Genomic DNA, 22,400 nt, shown 5'->3' on the forward strand with positions numbered 1-22,400 from the left:
TATTTTAGCTTTCATAAAGTATGGATTGACTGTGACTCAATATTAGTTGATAGAAACGGATTCATCACATTCAAAGTTTTTCAATATGGTCATATTTGTTTGCTAATTAATTCTACAAAACCTAAATAAATTTCATTCAGATTATGAGTGAAACCTAGTCACCGAACAATGACTTTTAATATTTGATTAATGAATTTGAGCTAATTTGATCTCTTTAGAGTGTGGAGGAATTTTTTTTTACCAAGCATAACTTGAATTTGTGTAGAAGTATTGAAAATTAAGGAAATTAGTCAACCACAAACTCAAATCAATCACTAAATTCTCAATCGTAATCAATGGAAGAATGCAAACAAACTCAACAAATGAATAATTCAATACAAAATGCAAACCAATGTTGAATCCATGCAAGAGTAGAAAGAGGCTTCTACTGCTCTTCTCCCTTTTGTGATGTGTGGACTATGACTCTTAGAATTGTAGCACTTCATCAGCATGATCGCACAAAAACTCGAAGGTATGGTTGTTGATGAATAAGAATCAGATTTGTTTTTATAGATTTTGTGATATCGATCGATGATTTAGATTGAAAGATCAACAAAATGATCAACGGTTGAGGATTGCTGAGACAATTTGATTGAGAGTTGATTGCTCATGTGATTGGAATTGATTGATTAGTTAGGAGAAATGACTAGGCTGTTAATTGAATTGATTGGGAGTGAGGTGGATTGTGATTGGAATTGATTGATTAGTTAGGAGAAATGACTAGGCTGTTAATTGAATTGATTGGGAGTGAGGTGGATTGATTGACTCAGTTAGAAAAATGTTGATTGTAAGTGCAACTGAGAGTGAATGGTAGTTAAAGAGGGAATAATTAGTTGTTTAAATAATAAAAATCATTTAAACACGTGCTTTAGGAGAAAGGATGATTTATTTTTAGAGGAAAATGATTTTCAAAAAAGTGGACAATTAAATAAATTAAAGAAGTTATTTAATTGTGAAGACATAATTAGCAGATTTGGAATAAAAATTGATAGAAAGAGATATGGGGAGAAGAGGGAATGAATTAAATAATAAAATTATATAATTAATATTAGAAGAAAATAAGATAAATAATTAAAAATTATTTTATTATGAGAAGAGGGAAATTTTGATATTTGACTTTAGAATAGATGAATAAATTTAGATTAATTAAATAATTAAAGATAATTTTAATTAATTAAGAGGAAAGTTAGTGAAATTGACGTTCACAAGCATTAGGACAATTTTAGGTGTCTACATCAATTATTGAACTTAATTAAATATGTATGTAAAACCAAAATGTAAATTAGAGAAATTCCACATAATTTTTTGATATATTCTATTACTCATTTGACATTGGTCACCATCAAATTAAGGCTTCTTCACTGTGAACTATAGGATTTGTGTGATCAAGTTGATTTTTGGTTTATGGTTCTTACATTGGGAGACACATATAAGATAGTGAGAAATTTTCAATCATTTGTTCATTGAAAGTATAATGGTGACATTAGTGAAAGCATATGCAAAATTGATAGACTTTTATCCTACAAGTTTCTACGCTACCTCTCAATCAGATTATAATATTATATTGGCGATGAACATTCTGTTTTTAAATTTGTTCATTGTTTTGATTGTATATTATTTAACAAATATTAGTCTTTGCGTAGATGGATTGACAAGGCTCAAATAGTTGTTCAGCTTGGAAATAGATTGAAATTGAAGTGCAAAATTTTGACATATATAAGGTATTGTGACAATAAAGTCCACTTGTTCCTGCAAAGGTTGTTTCATCTATCCATTGTTGTGACATGTTGAACTAAGACATTACATTTTTTTAATATATGGCATTTGTTAGGATATCTAAAATGAACCATGTGAAAGGAGGAATACAAAAGAAAAATAAGGGTTTCCAATGGATAGGGAGATAATAGACAATGCAAAAATCCCTTCCTTGTTTGCAAGCCTTAACCACAATATCCTCCTCTTTTCCCTACACTCTTGGAGTTAAAGGGGCAATCTCCCTTTCTGCAATTCCCTTTCCCTCAAAGTCTGATAGATACAAGTGTTGTATTTGAAGATTTTTGAAGGGAAATATGTAGTAATATGGTTTTGTTTGCGTGGATGTGTCTAATAGCGAATCAATGGAATATGAATCAAAGAGTTAAGCTCATCATTTGAGGGAATAAGTGTTGACTATTTTTAAGGCCAAACCATTGTAATTATGTAATGAAACAAATTGCACAAAAGAGGAAATATGTTGCAAAATATGCCACTCTGAGGGGACAACCTTCTAATCCTTTAACAAGAACACAATGACAATATTTAATTTGATCATAATTACTAACTCGTACCTCCTATGTGTGCCTTGCTTATGCCTTCGATGTCACTTAAGGTGACTTAGATACCTAAATAGAACACCCAAGATGACCTCATTATTTAATTAAGAAAATAATAATGATAATATAATTTAATTAAAAATTAAGGTAGCTACTAGTTGACAACTCGTAACTTTATGCACACTAGAGGATTAATGACATAATAGAATAATTAAGGCAACATTTGCTTCCTTTAATGACCCAAGAACAACATAAGACAATAAAAGAATTTTGTGAGCCTAGAGGTGTGTAGTTAGAAATAACGAGAGATCAAAGTGCAATTGTTTCAAGATGAATATATGTAGCCAAAAACAAAGAGTTATTATAATATTTTCAATTAATGTAAGATCAAAGTGTATTTGTTGCAAAACGAACACCTCTTTGTTACACAATATAATGTGGATGGAATAAAATTACCTTTCCCTTTGACCTTTTGGGTATTTTCACTTTAACACGAATCCTCTAATGTTAATGCATTTTGGTTGTATGTATGACATTTTGTATCTAAGCTATGTATATAACACAGTTGTTTCTCTTATACATATTTTGCATTTTTTTTCCATTGTAATATTTATTTAATTATTTAGTTATAATATTTCACAATATTTTTTCATTTTAAGAAAAAAGATATTTTTGGTGCATTTTGCTTATTTACTACCAATTACCATGAATAATAAAAATTTAGTTTCCCTAAAAACAATGCTTTTATTGTAAGAGATGTTATGGTCTAAAGTTGAAGAATTATATAAAAAATATAGATTGATATCTTAAATAAATCACAAATGAGCAATAGAACAATTGACATGGTTAAATTTAATTGAAGGATATGTTAAGAATATAAAGGACAATCTTGAGGGTTTTGGATCAGCAAAGGCAAAAATGGCTTGTAGATCATTGGTCAAAGGTTTGAGTTGTATGGCGACTCTTTCAAGTAAGGGATGGCTGTATCCATTTATTCATCAATAAAAACAAGATGAAATGTAGCTTAATAATGGAAAAAATATTAAAAGGTAGGGTGTGGTTAGTAGATTAATTGGTAGTCATTGTTGATGGTTTGAATCTTGTGCATTTGGGGTTCCCTTTTATTTTGAGTACATGTTACTAAGAAGTGGCAGGTTTTAATTACTGCTAATTAGGATTGGAAACCTAATAAGTTGAGATGTTTACGAATGAAGCAATGAAGGTCATAAACTATTGGAGTTGAACTCATAATTAGATGGAGATAATGAGGGATACAACTACACTCTACTAGGAAGAGGCAGATTTATATGACAATTAATCAAAATTAGAAACCTAGTAAATTGAGATGACAATAGATGAAACAAGGAAGGTAATAGGCTATTGGGTCAAACTCCTAACCTAAGTAAAAATAAACAAAAATTATGACTAATTTTCCTATGAACTAAAAATATAAGATATTTGTACTAAACATAAATATTTACTCACAAAGTAGGTCATAATCAGTCAACAAACACAATGAATGAAAAGTTGTTCCCTACTTTCCTCAACAACTTTATATATGACACACCAAGCTAATAGAACCTCTCAAATTATTTGGATTGAATTGCTAGTTTTGAATTATGATCTAGAAGAATAAATTAATTTTTGGAATGACCTTAGTATTCTAGATGTCCTTCCATTTTGGCATGAGGAGATTTGGCACAAAGAAGCTTACATCCTTAACTCAAGAGTATTTACTTGTGCCATTCATATTGATGAGGTTGTTAAAATGGATAAGGATGGATATTGTTTTCTTAGCAGCTCATTGCATTCTAGGAAGCTTGTTGTGGTCATTCGAGTGGATCACTCTCCTTGTAGGCTTAACCACATCTTGAATGACCACTTGAATAACCACTAATAAAAAATTAGATTTAATACATCATAGTTGCATATCTTTGTTTGTAAAGAACTAAGTCTTAAAACAACATATGCAACTATGATTTATTAAATCTAAATTTTATTAGTAAATAACATGTAGGATTAACCAAATCTTTTTTTGTAAAGAACTAAGTCTGTTATCTAGTTATCTAGTTACAAAGCCTTTTGCTACATTCTCTAGATCTCTTCTCTCTACTTTTTTGTATTTTATGTACATAAATAAAATCACTTTGTTTAAAAAATACAAATACAAACATTGAAGAAGTTAAACACTAAAAAACTAGATTTAATACATCATAGTTGCTTATGGAGACCAAGTAGTGTTGCTTGTATATAGTTATTTACCTTGTGACTGCGTAGTGTTGGATTTAATGTAGTAAGAGTAATTTGTATGCATAATGATTAAGCATATAACCCCTTAATTTGTGGTTTTAAAATCAATTTTATATTTTTTTAATGAAAATAATGGAATTATATAGATGTTAGTATCGTTGTTTCTTTGCATAGTTGTTACATGGTTGAAATAATGGTCTTTGATATGTTTGTGATTGAGTTTGGAACTCTGATCCGCCTTTGTAGTAAGAGCCACAAGTTGTTGTGATTATAAAATGATTAAAACATTATTGTAAACTCACTAACAATTTTTTTTTTTTTGGGTGGTGCAAGATTGCCCTTATATTGAGGATGCTCCTTTATCAAACACTTGGGGTAATTTGAAAAGTGGTCTTTCACTTTTTATTAGCTAGAGGGAAACCAAATTAGTTTCCCCCACCCTTAGAAACCCAAGATGAGTCTTCAATTAGCTTTGCCTTCCATTTCACCAAATAATTCTCATATTGCTTATTTTGATGCTCCTCCCATCTCTACTATCCAAGATCTCTTCAATTTCCTCTTTTTGTTAGGATATTTGTTTTATTGATCCTATATTTAATTTGTTTAACTCCAATTCTCCTTCATGATACTGATACAAATTCATAATGTTAAACCATGTTGATATACCTAAATCTTAAGGGAACTCTATCTAATATGAGTTACCAAAATCAAAATTTTGAACAATTTTGCAAGGTCCAAATTTCATCATTTTTAGCATGTATCTTCCAACTAGAAATTTTTCCTTTATGAGATAAACCATTACTTAATCTACTATCAAAAATTTCTTATATCTCCTATTCTCACTAGTATTCTCCTTTTATCTCACATTTATCATTCCGACTAATTTCTTACTTCTTCATGTATTGTTTTCACGTGATCTTCAAGATTTGCTTGCACTAATAACAAATTCTAATTTCCCATCTCCTCTCCTATTAAGCATTCCAACAAATTGTCTTGATGATATGTTGAATTGTATTGTAGCTCTATCTTTATCTTCTTCCTCAACAACTTCAAAAAGTAACCAATAAAATTAGTATTCTTATCTATAAGTAAATTGAATAATGTGAGTTTGTAGGTGTAGTGTCATAAATTTTATCCCTCTACAATTTCACACTAGCTTTGGGCTCACTTTGGTTTTTGTGCCTCATTCCTTTGATTCATGCCTAATTGTTCTTAGTTTATGGCCATTTCCAGAAGCTTAACACAATCCTCGGCTCACTTATCTTTATTTCAGCAATAAATGCCAAGACTATGGAACCTTGTGCAATAGACCTCCTAGACTATGGTGCCTAACACCCTAGTCCAACCATTTTAGCCCCATATTTAAAATTCAAACAATCGACTTTGTAAGTAGTGGGAAAGTGCTCCTTAATGTTAGCATTCTTTGGAAATTAAACCAAAAAGGTGTAAGTTGTACATAAATGCAACTTCCTCTCCCATTTTAACTCTTATCTCATATCTTTCACATTCATATCACTCCAATTAAGCATTCAATCAAGCATCTTCAAGGCAATTGAGGATAAATTGGCAAACAAGCATTCAAGTTCAACAATCATGATCAAGATATGTGTTCCTCCATGATGAAGGCATGCATTAACAACTACAAGAAATATCAAACTTTATGTGAGGATTCAAGGAAATGAATTTCACATGAAAGGTATCATTTGTCAATTCAAGCATTTCCTTTAAGTTTTTTAGCCTCTGTCCATTAGGAGTGAGTTCTCTTTTATCCTATTGGTGAAATTTTTTGTTAACTTGAGAAGAGTTTACAAAATTGTGGTTTCAACCACAACAACACGAGATTTAATCTCTCCTAATTATTAAGGGAAGGCTCCCCCTGTGATTCACTACTCTATTCTACTAAAATAAGTTACAAAGTTCTAACTCTTATCCTAATATGGGTGGTACATCATCTTATCCTCTTTTTTCAAGACAAATGTTATTCTTTTCCTTTTTTTTCAAGAAAGAATTTACAACAGAGAGCAGCAATAATTATTACAATTTCTTCCTTACAAATTAACTTGGAAAGCAAGAACAATATAATATAGATAATAAAAGAAGCAAAATGTCCATAAAGACACAAAGTCATCCGTTGCTTCTCCGGGACGAGAAAGAATGCTCAAGCTCAAAGGCTTGAATTCATTGCTATCCTATCAACCTTTGTTGTAATTTCCTTTGTAACCCAAAGAGTTAACTATGAAAGCCAAAATAAAGCTCAAAGTCTTCAAAATGATTCCTAGCTTCACCTTTGATAAAACTTTTGTTGAAGTAGTAATATGAAGCTCAAAGTCTTCAAGTTATTGTTTCTTTTCCGAGATAACACAATCAAGCCCAAAGTCTTCAAAGTGAAACCTTAATATATATGTATATGTTATCGGCTATTTATACTTAAAATACCAAAATGAAGCACTAAGTCTTCAAAATGATAATACGATCACCAATTCCTAACTCTAAAAACAATAGTCAAGATATGACACAAAGTTCACAAGTTAACAATTGCCTCTACACTTTAATGATATTCTCTGAACACACCTTAACTTGAGTAAATAAGACTTTATAATGAAAATGACATAAGAACACTTTCACCATAAAGACAAATGAATCCAACACAAAGTCTGGATGCCAAAAGCTTTCTTCTTATTTCATCAAATTCGTAAAATCACGAGAGGAACACAAAGTTTCACTTTTGCTCTTCAGTTCAAAAGAGTTTCGACATATAGATTAAAGATAATAGATATGCATTACACAAAGAAACCTCATATATATAGGAGAGAGGTGCTGAGAAAATCTAGGAAAAACTATGACTAATTCAAAGAAGAGTCCTGATTGACTTTGGATTCATGCATTGCCTACATGCAAAAACTAAATACAAAATTGACACTAAAATGTGTCAATGTCTTATTAAAAAATGCATCTACTTATGAAAACTACTAAGTGTCATGAGACACTCCATTCTGATCTTGCTTCATGAAATCCTTGAACTTTTGAAGAGTTGCTTTCATCTGTTCCTGGTCAGGTCCTTTGGTATGGCTTGTGATAACCTCGACTCTGGTGGTAGAATCTTTGAGGCTCATGTAACACTTCTTGTGTTTCTTCAAAAGCGAGGCCAAATCATCTAGATTCACTTGGATATCTACCAACTTATCAATAGAAGATGGTGAGAAAGATTGTTTGTCGACCTCTTTGCCAGTTAGCATATTAAACTCTTTGATGATGATGTCTTCATGAAGAGGCTTCTGATTCTCATTAAGGAACGTACAAGAAAGGGCTGATATTTTGTCAATGACGTCCTTCACTTTGTCATTACATTCCTTTAGTGCCTTTCTCAAATCTTTGCTAAGGAGCTCACTTGTGTTCATTTGGTGTTCTAGAATTTCTCTTTGTTACATATACATATCCCTTGAAGGGATCACTCCATTATCAACTAGAACATCCAACTAAAAATCTTCTAACTTCAACAAAGAGTCGAAGTCTTTCTCATGTGCTTCTAATTCATTAGAAAATAAATTCAAAGATTTATCAATTTCGATCTTTACCTCCTCCACATTGTTGACAAGAGTAACTGCTGAACATAACATATGTGTTCCTTGACTCAGTGGTCTATCCATCCATTCACCAACTGTTCTCCCATGAGAATTCACCTATTCAGCTTGTTTGACAATTTCTTCATCCATTGAAGAAGTGATCGGCTCGAATACCTCTGATGATTTGGTAAGCTTAATTAGGACCTCTGTGAGCTGATCTATATGTTTCTTTAGCTTATCTTTCTTCTCTTTCTCCTCATTGAACATTACCACAAGATGCTGGAATGAGGTTTGAGCATCTTCAATTGTACCTTGATGTGTTTGCTTGCCCAAATCAATCCTCTTGATGACATAATCAGTATCATGTACTTTGTCCAAATCTGTGTTAGGAGGAATGACCATTTCTATATACTTGTCTTTGGATGAGTCTATCCTCAACCTGGATAAAGTCTTAGCTTTCTTTGTGACTATTGATCATTAAAATTGCTTTCAAGACTACAACCTTATGGGAAACTCAGTGATGGGGGACTTGTGCGTTTTCATTGAGTGACCTCTGGGATTTTAGAAGCCAACTCTTCATTCATTGAGGGGGGAGAAAAGGGAAATGAAGAAACATAAAAGCAAAACTATTTTAAAGTGATGCGCTGAACTGATTCTGGCGGAATAAGAGGCACAAAGAACTTCACATACATGCCATTTTGAGGCCCATTCAACAATCTACATGCCCAAAACAATGATTAAGATATAAAAAAAATACTTTTAACATAAAGCAACATATACCATGCATCCACCAGATAACAAGTGCAAAAACATAGATTAGTCGGTAGAGTATTAGGCATATATTTCTAAAGTTATGTCAGAATTTCAAAGATGCACAAAGAACTATCAACGCACATTGAATAACAACAATCATAAATTCCGCAAGCACAGTTTGATTATCTATTCTTCAGAAATACAAAACATAGATCAAAGGCTAAATTCCTAGAGGATATCAATCTATATCCTCAAAAAATAAGTTGTGAACCCCTTTTACAATGCGCCCGCAGGCTTATATAGTGAAATTATCTTTGATTTGAAATGGTGATTGCAGCCAAACAGGCTTCTGCATACTCCGCACGTGTCCACTATCATCATGGAGTTTGTTACAATCGTCGTGAGCTTGATCTATGCATCACTATTTTCTTCAATGCGCGTGGCATGGTTGTCACCTGGAAATTCACTTTTTTTGTTGCAACCGCTAGATCACGCAGGCATCTTCTTTTTTTCTCGATTCATGCCCTTTGGTTTCGCCACGCGACGCCTCCTTCGGTCTTCCACCCTCAAAAGAAACAATGGTGCGTTTTTGAAATCTCCTCGGGCTCAAAACATCTCTAGGCCCATGCTTTGTCGACACGCGGCATCCTGGTGGAGTTTTTAGAGCCTCCCTTCCCTTTTGCCTTAGAGAGCCCCATGATACTGACACGTGTCACTCTCACGTGCCTTTAGAAGAGCAAGAAGCCGCAGACCTGCTAGAAACCACACCATGCTGAAATGTGGCGCGTTTGTACCTACTCTGCGCAAACAACAACAAATTGGTCTTGACATGGCGGGATCATAACTTTTCGCTCGATGCTTGAAATCTCAAGCCGCTTCCACCATTGGAAAGGTCTTCAAAAGATCTAGTTTCAGTCCCTTAACACTATGCCTTTGGCTATTGAGTTAAGGGGTTGGGAACATTTCGACCCCAAATCTCTCTCCGAAGGCCTTCGAAAATTCAAAATATTGAAACATAGACAAAATACCGAAATTGTGGATTTTTCAGTTTTCTCACCTCTCATCGGTCCATCACCTTTGCACGGCTCCAGATCTCTTTTGGAATGACTTTGACATGTCTCAACCAATGCCTTGATCATAAACCCTCAAAAGTATAGATATTATCTACAATGACCTTGGGCTTAACTGGTGTCAGTTGACTAAAATCAAAGTCATCAGGAGAGATGACTTGCTTCTTTCTCTTAGGAGCGTTGGACACTAGCCAAGGTGGCAAAAAAAAATCTTCATCCACTCCAAAAGTCAAAACTTGAGTTGCCAACTCCTAAGACAATATGTTGGTAGTAACAATAGGTGGAGCTGAAGTGACAACAATGGGTGGATTGAAAACATTAGAAACATGAGGAGGAACTTGGGTTTCTGTTATAAATTTATCAAAATCTTCCAACATAGAAGATGTGACCTCAGAAAAATTAGGAAGGAAAACAATATCTAGGTTGTCATGAGGTATATCAAGGGTTGTCTAACTTGTGGAAGTAGAAGGAATAACATGTACTTCAAGAACTTGTGAAGGAATTGACACAGTTGTACTCAAAGGAATAGCATCAGAGACAAAGACTGATCTAGTACCTGTCATATCACATGATGAAGGAGGAATACCTTCATGTGTCTCTTGAGACTGGGAAGTACTTGGGATTCGAGACAATCCCTCCTCATCGAATTCCCCTTCTTATTGCTCTCGTTCATTGTCTGGCTCATCTCCTTCTTGAAGTTGTTCATCTTCATTTACTTCTTCTTCTCCCTCAACTTCATCAAGAACTTGAGTCTCTTGTGTTGAAGACTCACCTTGAGCTTTACCTTTTCCAATGGTAAATTTAAATTTAGGACCCTTGGGAGTTGCAGGTTCTTGCCTATTCTTAGTCCTTAATTCAGAAGTCTTTCTCTTGGGACTTGCAACATCTTCTTCAAATAACTCTGTTTGGAAAGGTTTCATCTGCACACCATGTAAGTTTAACTAAGGAGTGGTGTTATCAAGAATTTTCTGACATCTAGCCATTATTGAAGTGTTCTCCGTTTGGGACCATTGTATGAGAGGTAGAGGTAATCCAACAACCTTGTTTCTTTCATATGTAGGATCAAGGATGTCACCATCTTCTTCAAGATCTTCAAGAGCATCGACAAGATCAAAGTTCTTAATTTGTTCTACTGTCAAACAACAGTAATTCATTCTACGGATATCCTCTTCGGTCCTGCAATCTACCCACATATCTTCATCTCAATGGATATGTGTGTAGTTATTTTTAATCTTATTCTTCATGCCCCTATAATCAAAGAAATTCCTAGCCTTGAATTTCATGACTACTGTTCTCATTCCCTCCTCCATGGTGCGAGCCTTGTAGATGGAATTGATAGAATATCTCCCTATAGAAATGGAAAATTTCAAACCTGTCTTATGAGCTCCAGATCGACGTTCATGAATGGAAATCATTTTACGAGCCATCTCCATAAGGATGATCTTATCAGATGGATATATCGGGAGCATGCATGGTTCTCTACCAAAACACCCAATTCTGCTATATGTGAAGGTAGGAAACTGAAGGAAAATGCAACCATATTCACTCACCACCTTCCATGCTTCATCTGACACTCTTTTGTTTTGAAGCTCCTTGTCAAACAAACACATGTAATGAGCAAAGAAATCATCATTTACCCTCCTTAAATGATGTAAACTCTCTGAGAGAGTCAACTGAGAGAAATACTTGTAAATAGGAAGTTGACTCCTATCACCTATAGTTGATAAACCTAGAAAATGCCTCATTGAGGCAATTGCATAGACAAGATAAGAATTCATGTAAAATTTCAAGGTGGTATCACCTTGTTTAGTTGTTCACACAGGGCATCTGCAATTTGTTTGCCCTAGAAGATCTTCTTCTTATTCTCCCTTATGACATGGATGTATTGATACATCCACTTGTGGTAGCTATTGGAAGTTGGGAGGCCTTTTACATCCACTTGTTGAGAAGAGTAATCAAATCATTAACCTCTTCAATGAAGTCACAACGAGGAAGAGTTTCAAGCCATCTTGAAATTGTAGTCCTAGGTATTTTCAGTAAATTCTCATTCATGTTCTTCTTGCCTTTCTCTGAATTTTTATCAAATATGCCACTGCTGATTGCATATCAATATCTGCATACTGATCAATTGGAGAACATTTGAAAATGGTGTCAAAGAAATCCTCATCAAGTTTCATAAGCGTTTTCCCATTGGCATCTTTCACTGATCTAGTGGTAGAATCATATTTATTGGCAATAGCCAATACAAACTCTGGATTTTGAGCTGACATGGGAAATACGACCACTAGATGAATTTCACTGTTTATGGTGGGCTCCATCTTGTAGGAAACTGGTGGCGATTTTACCCTCTTCAAGAACTCATTGAGATCTACATGACCAATCTCGATATCCCTGATATTATCAATATTTGACATCATCGAAGAAGAAGGAAACACTGGATGTATTTCTTGCATTTAAAATTCACTGATTTCTTTCTCAGTGAGTATCCTGACATTTGCATTAAATGCACCGCAATATGAAAATATCATCATTGGAAATGATTAGCCACCATAAAATCTCCATTGATCCATCATAAATTATTTAAAAATAACCAATTTGTGTGTGTGAAATATGTGCAAATCGGACCTATAAGTCCAGTTTAAACTATTAAGTAAAATCAAAACAAGTGCATTTTGGACCTATAGGTCCGATTTGCACTTAGCAAATTGGCTAAAACTCAAAGCTAAGTGCATATCGGGTTTATATTCTCAAAATGCACTTAAGAATGATAAAAACCAAATTAGTGCAAATTGGAGTTATACTCTCGATTTACACTTGGGAAGAACAAAATCGGTGTAATTTGGGGGTATAACCTCCATTTACACTTGGTTGATGAAATCATGCATTGAAAGTGGTGATCGGGGTTTAAAAGCCGATAACCATTTTAATAAAAAAAATGTTGTGGTGGTCGGACTTACAACCCTAACCACCAATTTGGAAGATCAAAGTAATAAAGTGGTGATCGAGGTTATATGCCTGACCGCCATCTTTAATGGCAATCATAACAGTGGTGTTGGGCGGGATTTTACCCCCGACCACCACAAATGAACACAAGCTAAAACAAAAATAGTGGAGTCGGGTTGTAAACCCAACTACCACTGGTCTTAGAGACAGTGGTGGCTAGGCTTACAAATTCGACTACCACTGTGAAAGCTCAAAGTAAGCAGAAAAACGGTTGGGGGGACGAGTTGTATCCCCACCACACACCGTTGAGCATGGCTTTGGTGTGTGACGGAGACATAGTCTCGACCCACACCGAAAATAATGAAATTGAAAGAACAAATGGGGTGAGTCGGAATTGAAATCCGGCTCCCCCCAAAAGCTTAGGTTAATAAATTGATTAAAAAAACAAACAAATTTGATATAGACCGTATGCATTGAAGCAATACTTCAATGCATTCGATTAATAGTAAATTCATTAAAAAGAAGGGGGGAAAATAAAACATACTCGAATGACTACAAATATGGTTGGAAGAAAATAAATCGAGCTCCTCCAAGAATCTCCAAGAACACAATAAGATAGAACTAGGGCAAATAAATTGAGTAAATAAAGAGATAAGAAACCCGATTGGAAAATAACTCTTCAAAATCATAAATGCAAGACGTATTGATTAATGATGTTAATTGGACTTTTAAGTCTAATTGACATTATCAAACAAAAAGCTCCAAAATGAAAAATTAGGTTTAAACCCCGACTTGACATTTTGAAAAGTTTTAAATTGTAATTTCGGTTTTAAACCCCGATTTTGCACTAAAACAAGAAAAAACATTCTAAGTTAAAATTTTAAAATTTTAACTCAGAGGAGGGAAAAACTAAATTCGAATAATTGATATTCGAAGACCAACAAGACAACAAAAGTGTCTCATTTACTCGACTTAAGAGAAAAGAGGGACAAATTGAGCAAAAAATTGTAGGGGTCGACCTTTTTCACAGAAACAAAAATGAGGACAACAACTGGCTCTAACTGGGGAACATATTTTCATTATTTGAAACAAATAATAGAAAAGTGTAGAACCTCAGGTCTCCTGGTGCCTTCCTCTAATCCATTGGGCCATAGAGTCGAGCGACTAAAGACAAAAAGAACCAAAATGAAGGAAAAAGAAAGGAAAATAAAGAACCACTGCACAATTATTTACAATAGAGCTTGAAAACTTTTACTGAGTGAACAACTTGAGATGATGTCTATTGTGAGGTAAAGCAAACGAGGTACCATCTTGATATGCCAAAAGATAATTGGATTCTCCGCACACTTGAATGATTGTAAAAGGAACAGTCCACAAGGAATCAAATTTCCCATGCATTCCTTTTGGCTCATGTCTTTTATCCTAGAGAAGAACAAGATCACCAACTTTAAAATCTCTCGATTTTGTTTTCTTATCGAAGAGAGTCTTCACTTGCTTCTGATGTTTTGCAAGATGATCTACAACTTGTGCTCGTTGTTCCTCCAATTGAGTAAAAAACATAATTATTTTATTAAGAGCATCAACATAAGTGTCATCCTCAACTGCTCTTGCCAAATTTAGCATAGGTAATTCTAAAGTAATAGGAATTTCAGTGTTGAGACCATAAAGAAATTGAAAAGGAGACATACCAATAGCTCTCTTAGGAGTACTGTGATCAACCCACAAAGCGTCAAACAAAGCTTTGTGCCACAATCATTGATTATCATCAACAAGATTCCTGATGATACTGACTAGGTTCTTGTTACTAGATTCTACCTGACCATTACCTTGAGGATAATAGTTGGATGAATGAGAAAGAGTGATCCCATACTCAAAGAAAAATTGAGTAATTTCATATGAGGAAAACGTAGCTGCATTATCTGCCTTGATCTTGTTGGGAACACCAAATCTACAAATAATATTTTCTTTCAAGAACCGACATACCACTTTTGATGTAGTATGCCTCACTGGAATAACTTCAACCCACTTGTTAAAATAATCCGTAGCCGTGAGAACATAAGTATGTCCTACACTAGGGGATGGATTAATTACACCAATGAAATCTAAACCCCACTGTTTGAAAGGCTCATCAATAACAACGGGCTTGAGAGGAAGAACTGTAATCTTTTGCTTTCCAACAAATTGTTGGCAAAGATCACATTTGCGTACCCACTTGTACTTCTCCTTGAAAAGAGTAGGCCAATAGTACCTAGCTCTCAAAATTTAATGAGCTATCACAGGTGCAAAGAAATGACCACCACAAGCTAAGTTATGAAAGGATTCTAATAACTTCACTTGTTGCACTTTATCAACGCATCTCGGAAAAACACCATCAATGTTCTTATACAAACAATTGTCCCAAATGACAAAGTTTGCAACTTTGAGCTTGACATTCCTTCTTTCCCTGTAACTCAAATATGATGGACAATCGCCATATGTGAGAAAATGAGAAATACTAGAATACCACTCATTTGTAGTGTTGACAAACAACACCGTCGGTAAACATTCTGAAATGTCATCAACTTTGTCACATAAATGAGATGAACCATTTTCAGTCATAAGCTGATATAAATCTTTCCCATGAACAAGCTTCGTAGGTCTAATCTCAAGATCATATTCTTGAATTTTGGCAATCCAATTGCCCCTCTTGGTACCAAACTCCTGCTGAGTAAGGATTGATTTCACTGTAGTGTCAGGGACCAAAACAAGGGTATGCGAATTCAAGATGTAAAATTTGAAATATTTAACCACCTTGACTATGACATAAGCATGCTTTTCCATTTGGGAGTACTTCAACTCATCAACCTTCAGAGGAAAATTCATGAAAGCTATAGGAGATTCTATCCCCTCTTGATTTTTCTGCATGAGAATGGCAGACATAGTATGCTCTGAAGCATAGCTATATATAATGAAATATTGAGTGTAATTAGGACAAACCAAAACTGGAGCATGAGCAATAGGTTCTTTAATTTCATTGAAAGTCGTTTTACCTTCAACACTCCATCGAAAAACTATTTTTCCTTTCATTATATCTACTATGTGACGTGTCTTCTCAGCAAAATCTGGAATGAATCTTCAGAGAAAATTTACCTTCTTGAAGAATGAGTGAACCACTGTCTTGCTGGTAGGTAGAGCCAAACTCTGGATTGACTTAACTCTTTCGGGATCAATTTTGATCCCTTCTTTAGAAGCAATATGACCAAGAAGTTTACCTTCGGTCACACCAAAAACTAATTTCTTAGGATTCAAAGAGATCCCATGCTCACGACATCTTCTTAGAACATCCTCCAGGTGGAAGAGATGATTCTCACAATCTTCGAATAAAATCGTTAAATCATCAAGATATTCAACAAGATATCTCCCAATGATACCTCAGAAAGCCATGTCCATAGCTCTTTAGAAAGTTGCGCCTGAATTGATCAAACCAAAAGGCATCCTTCGATAAACAAAGGCACCCTAAGGAGTTGTGAAAGAATTATTGTGATGATCATCCTCATTGACTTCAATTTGATTGTAGCCGGAGAATCCATCAAGCATGGAGAACATTTGTGAACCACTGACTGTTTGTAGAACTTGATCCATCACCAGTAAAGGATAATTATCCTTTAAGGAAGACTGATTAAGATTGCATAAATCCACACAAATGCGGATTTCCCCATTCTTCTTTCTTACTGGTACAATATTGGCAACCCATGAATAATGATGAATTGGAAAGATTATTCTTGCATTAAACATTTTTTGAATCTCAGAAAGTATTGTACCTAAAATCTTGGGATTATAGTACCTTTGTTTCTGCTTAAAAGCAGTTGTCCCAACTTTAAGGGGAATATCATGCTGCACCTCCTTGGGCTTGAAATATTTCAAATCATTGTAAGAATAGGTCAATACATTAATGTATTGACATAACAATTGAATGAATTGCTCCCTTTCAACTGGAGTACAACTATTACAAATATTTATATATTTTGGATCACTTTTTGACCCAATGTTATATTTCTCATATCCCATGGCATCAATTGATGAAACTTGTTGCTGTTGCTTGATGTACCTGTCATGTTTGTCAAAAAATTTATCAAAAGAGACAAGACCCTTAGGAATCTTATTACCTTTCAACTGTAAGATTTCCTCTTCCTGTTCAGATTTTTTGTTTGACGCTGAATCTGAAGAAGAGCAATTGCTACCTTCAAAGTGGAGATTGTTGAAATCGTCTTTAGCTTCCAAAAAATTAATGATGTGTTCATCTCCATTAAAGTTTTGCCAGTGGCCCCAATTATTTGGAATGCTTGGCCTTGAAACCAATTCAATGGAATATCTATCTCGATTGAAATCTTTGTGTGGGATCAAGAGAGTGGCAGAGGCATCTAGAGAATCCGCCCTGTTATTGAAGTCTCTTGGAACCACATAAATATTGAAAGTATCAAAACCTTCAATATTGTCCCAAACAAGATTACGATAGTGCTTGAGCCTATCATTTCTAGTTTGATAGATATTTCTCACCTAACACACCACTAGCTCCACATCACCCTATGCATGCAAATTCTTGATTCCTCTTCTATGTGCAACGTCGATACCAAACAAAAAAGATTTATATTCAGCTATGTTGTTAGTATTAGAAAACTGCAATTTGAAGGAATAAGGAAAGATTTCTCCTTGAGGAGAAATGAGTACCACACCTACACCTGAACCAACTGAGGCGCAACTACCATCAAATTCCAATATCCACACATCATTAGAAATATCTTAAATAGGAGTCATGGATATATCTTCATCACGAGGGAAATAAAATTGAACTTGATTAAAAGAGCTTTCACCTTTGTCAATCATGACAAAGGACTTGGGAGATTATGTGAAAGAATCTTGATCTTCACACACATCAACAAAATTGTCAGATTCAGAAATGCATGAGGAATAAGATTCCTCACCATCATCAATGGTGAATGACTCAGATGCCTCAAAAGTTGAAACTTCAACCCAATCCTCAGAAAATTCAGAAACTTCATCAATGTGTAAATAGTATTTTCCCATACCCGTTGACTTGAACAAAATTTGGGCATGTGGATCTTTAGATTTTACCACTGTGTACTTGGTTTCTCTTTCGGGAGTGAGCTTCTGCATAACTCCCTTAACTGGAATTTTGGCCCGAGTCATATCCATGTCCAACTCACCACCTACATCTTTACAAAAATTGCATCCCAACAACATTGCATATGATGCAGGAATATCAACAACGAAGAAAATCATCTTAATCTTCTTTATGGGAAATGATGCGAATGCAAATTGTGCATCCTCAATCTGCCCAACAAGAGGCACTTGCTTGTTTTCCATGGAATAACAATGGTCGAAGGTTTTTTTCAATGTTAAACCAAGGGCATTAGCAACCTTGAGAGGCATTACATTATCTGAGACCCCAGAGTCAATAACACAATTGCTCAATTTAAAACCATTAATCAATAAGGAAATATAAAAATGACCTATTTTTCTAGATACTGATGAAGGAATAGTAACCAGGTTATTGGAAATATTCTTAGGCTCAGATAAAACAAGGTTGTTTTGGGAAGAATTCATAGTAGGTTGGGAATCTCTATCCTTAACAAATTTAACTAGCCTATCAAATTGATCAGGATTAGACTGTAGATACTCAACTTCCAACATTTGAATCTTGGTCTTTTTAGCATGGTCAATAATATCAAAGAGCTGATAAGAACTTGACAAAACAGGTTAAGACACATCTTGGGTTTTGGTATTATGGACACTGGTCTTAGATACATTTGAAACCACGAGGGGTTGGGTTTGAGCACTTACTTGGTTATCACTCATAACACATTTGGGTAATGTAGGGAGAGAAACTCCCCTCTTTCCAATCGTAACTGGCAAATGAGGAGTGTCCTTCTTCTTTGCACCATCATCTTGACAATGATCGATTTGATTATGTGAGCGAGTGAGAACAACATTAATACTTATATCAAACACCTCAGAAGATTCTTCAAAATTCATGTAACCAATATTAGAGTTGCTAACAACTTCTTCATCATGTTCTTGGAAAAGAGTTGCAACATCTTTTTGAGAAGATTGAAAATCACCTTGTTTGGCTTCAAAGTACCCAACTGTTGAATTAGAAGGTGGAGCTTCAAGAGCCAACCTCTTAGGAAGAGGAGGTATTTTTGTTGATTTTTCGCAGCATAATTACTAGCATTATTGGGGTATGTTCGCCGTGGAACATCCGTATATGGAGCAGGGTAAGAAGTCTGCAAAATTTGTTTCTTTAAGGTGAGCACTTCATTTGTGAGCCTTTGTATCATGAGATCAATGGTATTTGATGGAGAAGAACCAGAAACTTCTAGAACAAAGAAACTTACTTTAGCTTTGTTAGGATCCTTCTTGATTTTCCTAGCAAGAATAAAATGGTCTTTAATTTCCACTGCTTAAGTTTGTGCAACTGTCAAATTAGCAGGAGGTATTCTTCTTAACAAGAAGCTTACTTTGGGCAACTGAGCATTGATAAAGAAACATTTGATATTTTCCGCGGTAGGCTGAGAGTTTGTAGGAATTCTGTTCTTCAATCTGTTGAACTTAGCCATGAAATCTCTCATGGGATCATGTGTTTCCTTCTTCATAGAAGTCAACTGGGCCAAGAGAGTGTGGGCATCTTCCACCAGTTTGAAGTGTGCTTCAAACTGTGTTTTGAGTGCATCCCAAGAATTAATCGTCTGGGACACCAAGTGGTAGAACCAATCAACAACAACGCCTTCCAATGTCTCAACAAAGAGATGAACAACTACATCTTTATATTCCACACCAAGAATTCCACATGCAATGTGTTCATCTAGGTGTTGTTTTCCATCTCCGTAGAACTTAGGAATATTCTTCTTGGAGCCTTGCGGAAGGGGATGGAGAGGTGGAGTCAAGTTAAGAGGACAAATTTTTGTCCCCAAGGACCTTGAATTGCCATTGATATTGTATTTTGTATAGGTTGATATGGAGGTATCACAAACCTTTGAACTTGTGGTATGACCAAAGTTCTTGAAGCACTGGAAGCTTCGCTTGGAATAAGTGATCTTTCACTTGTAGGAGGATAACTTCTTATTCACTGCAACAAAGTTATTGATCTGGGAGGAAAATAGTCAAAATTATTCTTTTGTAATAGTTCAAAAACAGGATCAACAATACCTTGATTCCATCTTTGACGAGTGTAACTTCAACTGACTAGATTAGTAATTTCAAAGACTTACTGACAAGAAAAAATATGGATAATAATTGAACATGAAAATAATACTTGTATACTTCAAACAAAAGCGTGAGGCTTTTGAATGCGTAACATAATCTATCCCTAGTAGAGTCGCCAAAAAACTATTGGTGGAAATTTTTGTCAGCTCGAGAAGAGTTTACAAAATTGTGGTTTAAACCATAGCAACACGAGATCTAATCTCTCCTAGTTATTAAGGGAAGGCTCCCCCTGTGATTCACTACTCTATTCTACTAAAATAATTTACAAATTCCTAACTCTTATCCTAATATGGGCGGTACATCATCTTATCCTCTTTTTTCAAGACAAATGTTATTCTTTTCCACTTTTTTCAAGAAAGAATTTACAACATAGAGCAACAATAATTCTTACAATTTATTTCTTACAAATTAACTTGGAAATCAAGAAAAATATAATATAGATAATAAAAGAAGCAAAGTGTCCATAAAGGAACAAAGTCCTCTGTTGCTTCTCCGGGACGAGAAAGAATGCTCAAGCTCAAAGTCTTGAATTCATTGTTGTCCTATCAACCTTTGTTGTAATTTCCTCTGTAACCCAAAGAGTTAACTATGAAAACCAAAATAAAGCTCAAAGTCTTCAAAATGATTCCTAGCTTCACTTTTAATAAATTTTTTGTTGAAGTAGTAATATGAAGCTCAAAGTCTTCAAGTTACTGTTTCTTTTCTGAGATAACACAATCAAGCCCAAAGTCTTCAAAGTGAAACCTTAATATATATGTATATGTTATTAGATATTTCTACTTAAAATACCAAAATGAAGCACAAAGTCTTCAAAATGATAATACGATCACCAATTCCTAATTCTAACAACAATAGACAAGATATGACACAAAGTTCACAAGTTAACAATTGCCTCTACACTTTAATGATATTTTCTCAACACACCTTTACTTGAGTAAACAAGACTTTATAATGAAAATGACATAAGAACACTCTCACCATAAACACAAATGAATTCAACTCAAAGTCTGGACACCAAAAAATTTCTTCTTATTTCATCAAATTTGTAAAATCACAAGAGGAACACAGTTTCACTTTTGCTCTTCAGTTCGATAGAGTTTCAGCATATAGATTAAAGATAATAGATATGCATTACAAAAAGCAACCTCATATATATAGGAGAAAGGTGCTGAGAAAATCTAGGAAAAAATATGACTAATTCAAAGAAGAGTCCTGATTGAATTGGATTCATGCATTGCCTACATGCAAAAACTAAATACAAAATTGACATTGAAGGTGTCAATGTCTTATTAAAAAATGCATCTACATATGAAAACTATTAAGTGTCATGAGACACTCCATTTTGATCTTGCTTCATGAAATCCTTGAACTTTTGCAGAGCTGCTTTCATCTATTCCTAGTCAGGTCCTTTGGTATGGCTTGTGATAACCTCAAGTCTGGTGATAGAATCTCCGAGGCTCATGTAACACTTCTTGTGTTTCTTTAGAAGCGAGGTTAGATCATCCAGATTAACTTGGATATCTACTAGCTTATCAATAGAAGATAGTGAGAAAGCTTGTTTGTTGACCTCTTCGCCAATTAGGAGATTAAACTCTTTGACGATGATGTCTTCATGAAGAGGCTTTTGATTCTCATTAAGGAAAGTACAAGGAAGGGCTAATATTTTGTCAATGACGTCCTTCCCTTTGTCATTATATTCCTTTAGTGTATTTTTCAAATCTTTGATAAGGACCTCACTTGTGTTCATTTGGTTTTCTAGGATTTTTTTTGGTTCAATATACATATCCCTTGAAGGGATCACTCCATTATCAACTAGAACATCCAGCTGAAAATCTTCGAACTTCAACCAGGATTCAAAGTCTTTCTCATGTGCTTTTAATTCATTAGAAAACAAATTCAAAATTTTATCAATTTTGATCTTTACCTCCTCCAAATTGTTGACAAGAGTAACTGCTGAACATAAGAGATGTGTTCCTTGACTCAACAGTCTATCCATCCATTCACCAATTGTTCTCCCACGAGAATTCACCTGTTCAACTTTTTTGACAATTTGTTAATCCACTAAAGAAGTGACCGGATTGAATGCCTCTGATGATTTGGTAACCTTAACTAGGACCTCTGTGAGCTGATCTACCTATTTCTTCAGCTTATCTTTCTTCCCTTTCTCCTCATTGAACATTGCCACAAGATGTTGGAATGAGGTTTGA

The 22,400-nt window shown here is 34.6% G+C and overlaps 1 protein-coding gene across 1 annotated transcript; it reads right to left on the minus strand.

Annotated features, from left to right (window-relative positions):
* Window positions 1-14,352: 14,352 nt before the first annotated feature.
* On the minus strand, window positions 14,353-15,996 carry LOC131060021 (uncharacterized). Its single transcript, XM_057993118.2, has 3 exons — window positions 15,260-15,996; window positions 14,757-15,178; window positions 14,353-14,669 (listed from the first exon to the last, which is right to left on the minus strand). Exons 1-3 carry the CDS (start codon window positions 15,994-15,996, stop codon window positions 14,353-14,355), a joined length of 1,476 nt encoding a protein of 491 aa, XP_057849101.2.
* Window positions 15,997-22,400: the final 6,404 nt, after the last annotated feature.

This window comes from Cryptomeria japonica, chromosome 8, assembly GCF_030272615.1.
Source record: "Cryptomeria japonica chromosome 8, Sugi_1.0, whole genome shotgun sequence".
NCBI classification, from domain to species: Eukaryota; Viridiplantae; Streptophyta; class Pinopsida; order Cupressales; family Cupressaceae; genus Cryptomeria; species Cryptomeria japonica.

Bases quoted from the DNA above. Each gene is read 5' to 3' on its own strand.
- LOC131060021 (XM_057993118.2), bottom strand. From the start codon at position 15,996: ATGAAAGGAAAAATAGTTTTTCGATGGAGTGTTGAAGGTAAAACGACT. The intron at 15,179-15,259 runs GTTATTAGAATC...TTTGAGAGCTAG, and splicing joins GATAAAGTGCAACAAGTGAA to GTACTATTGGCCTACTCTTT. The intron at 14,670-14,756 runs GTAATGGTCAGG...TGTGGCACAAAG, and splicing joins ATCCAACTATTATCCTCAAG to CTTTGTTTGACGCTTTGTGG.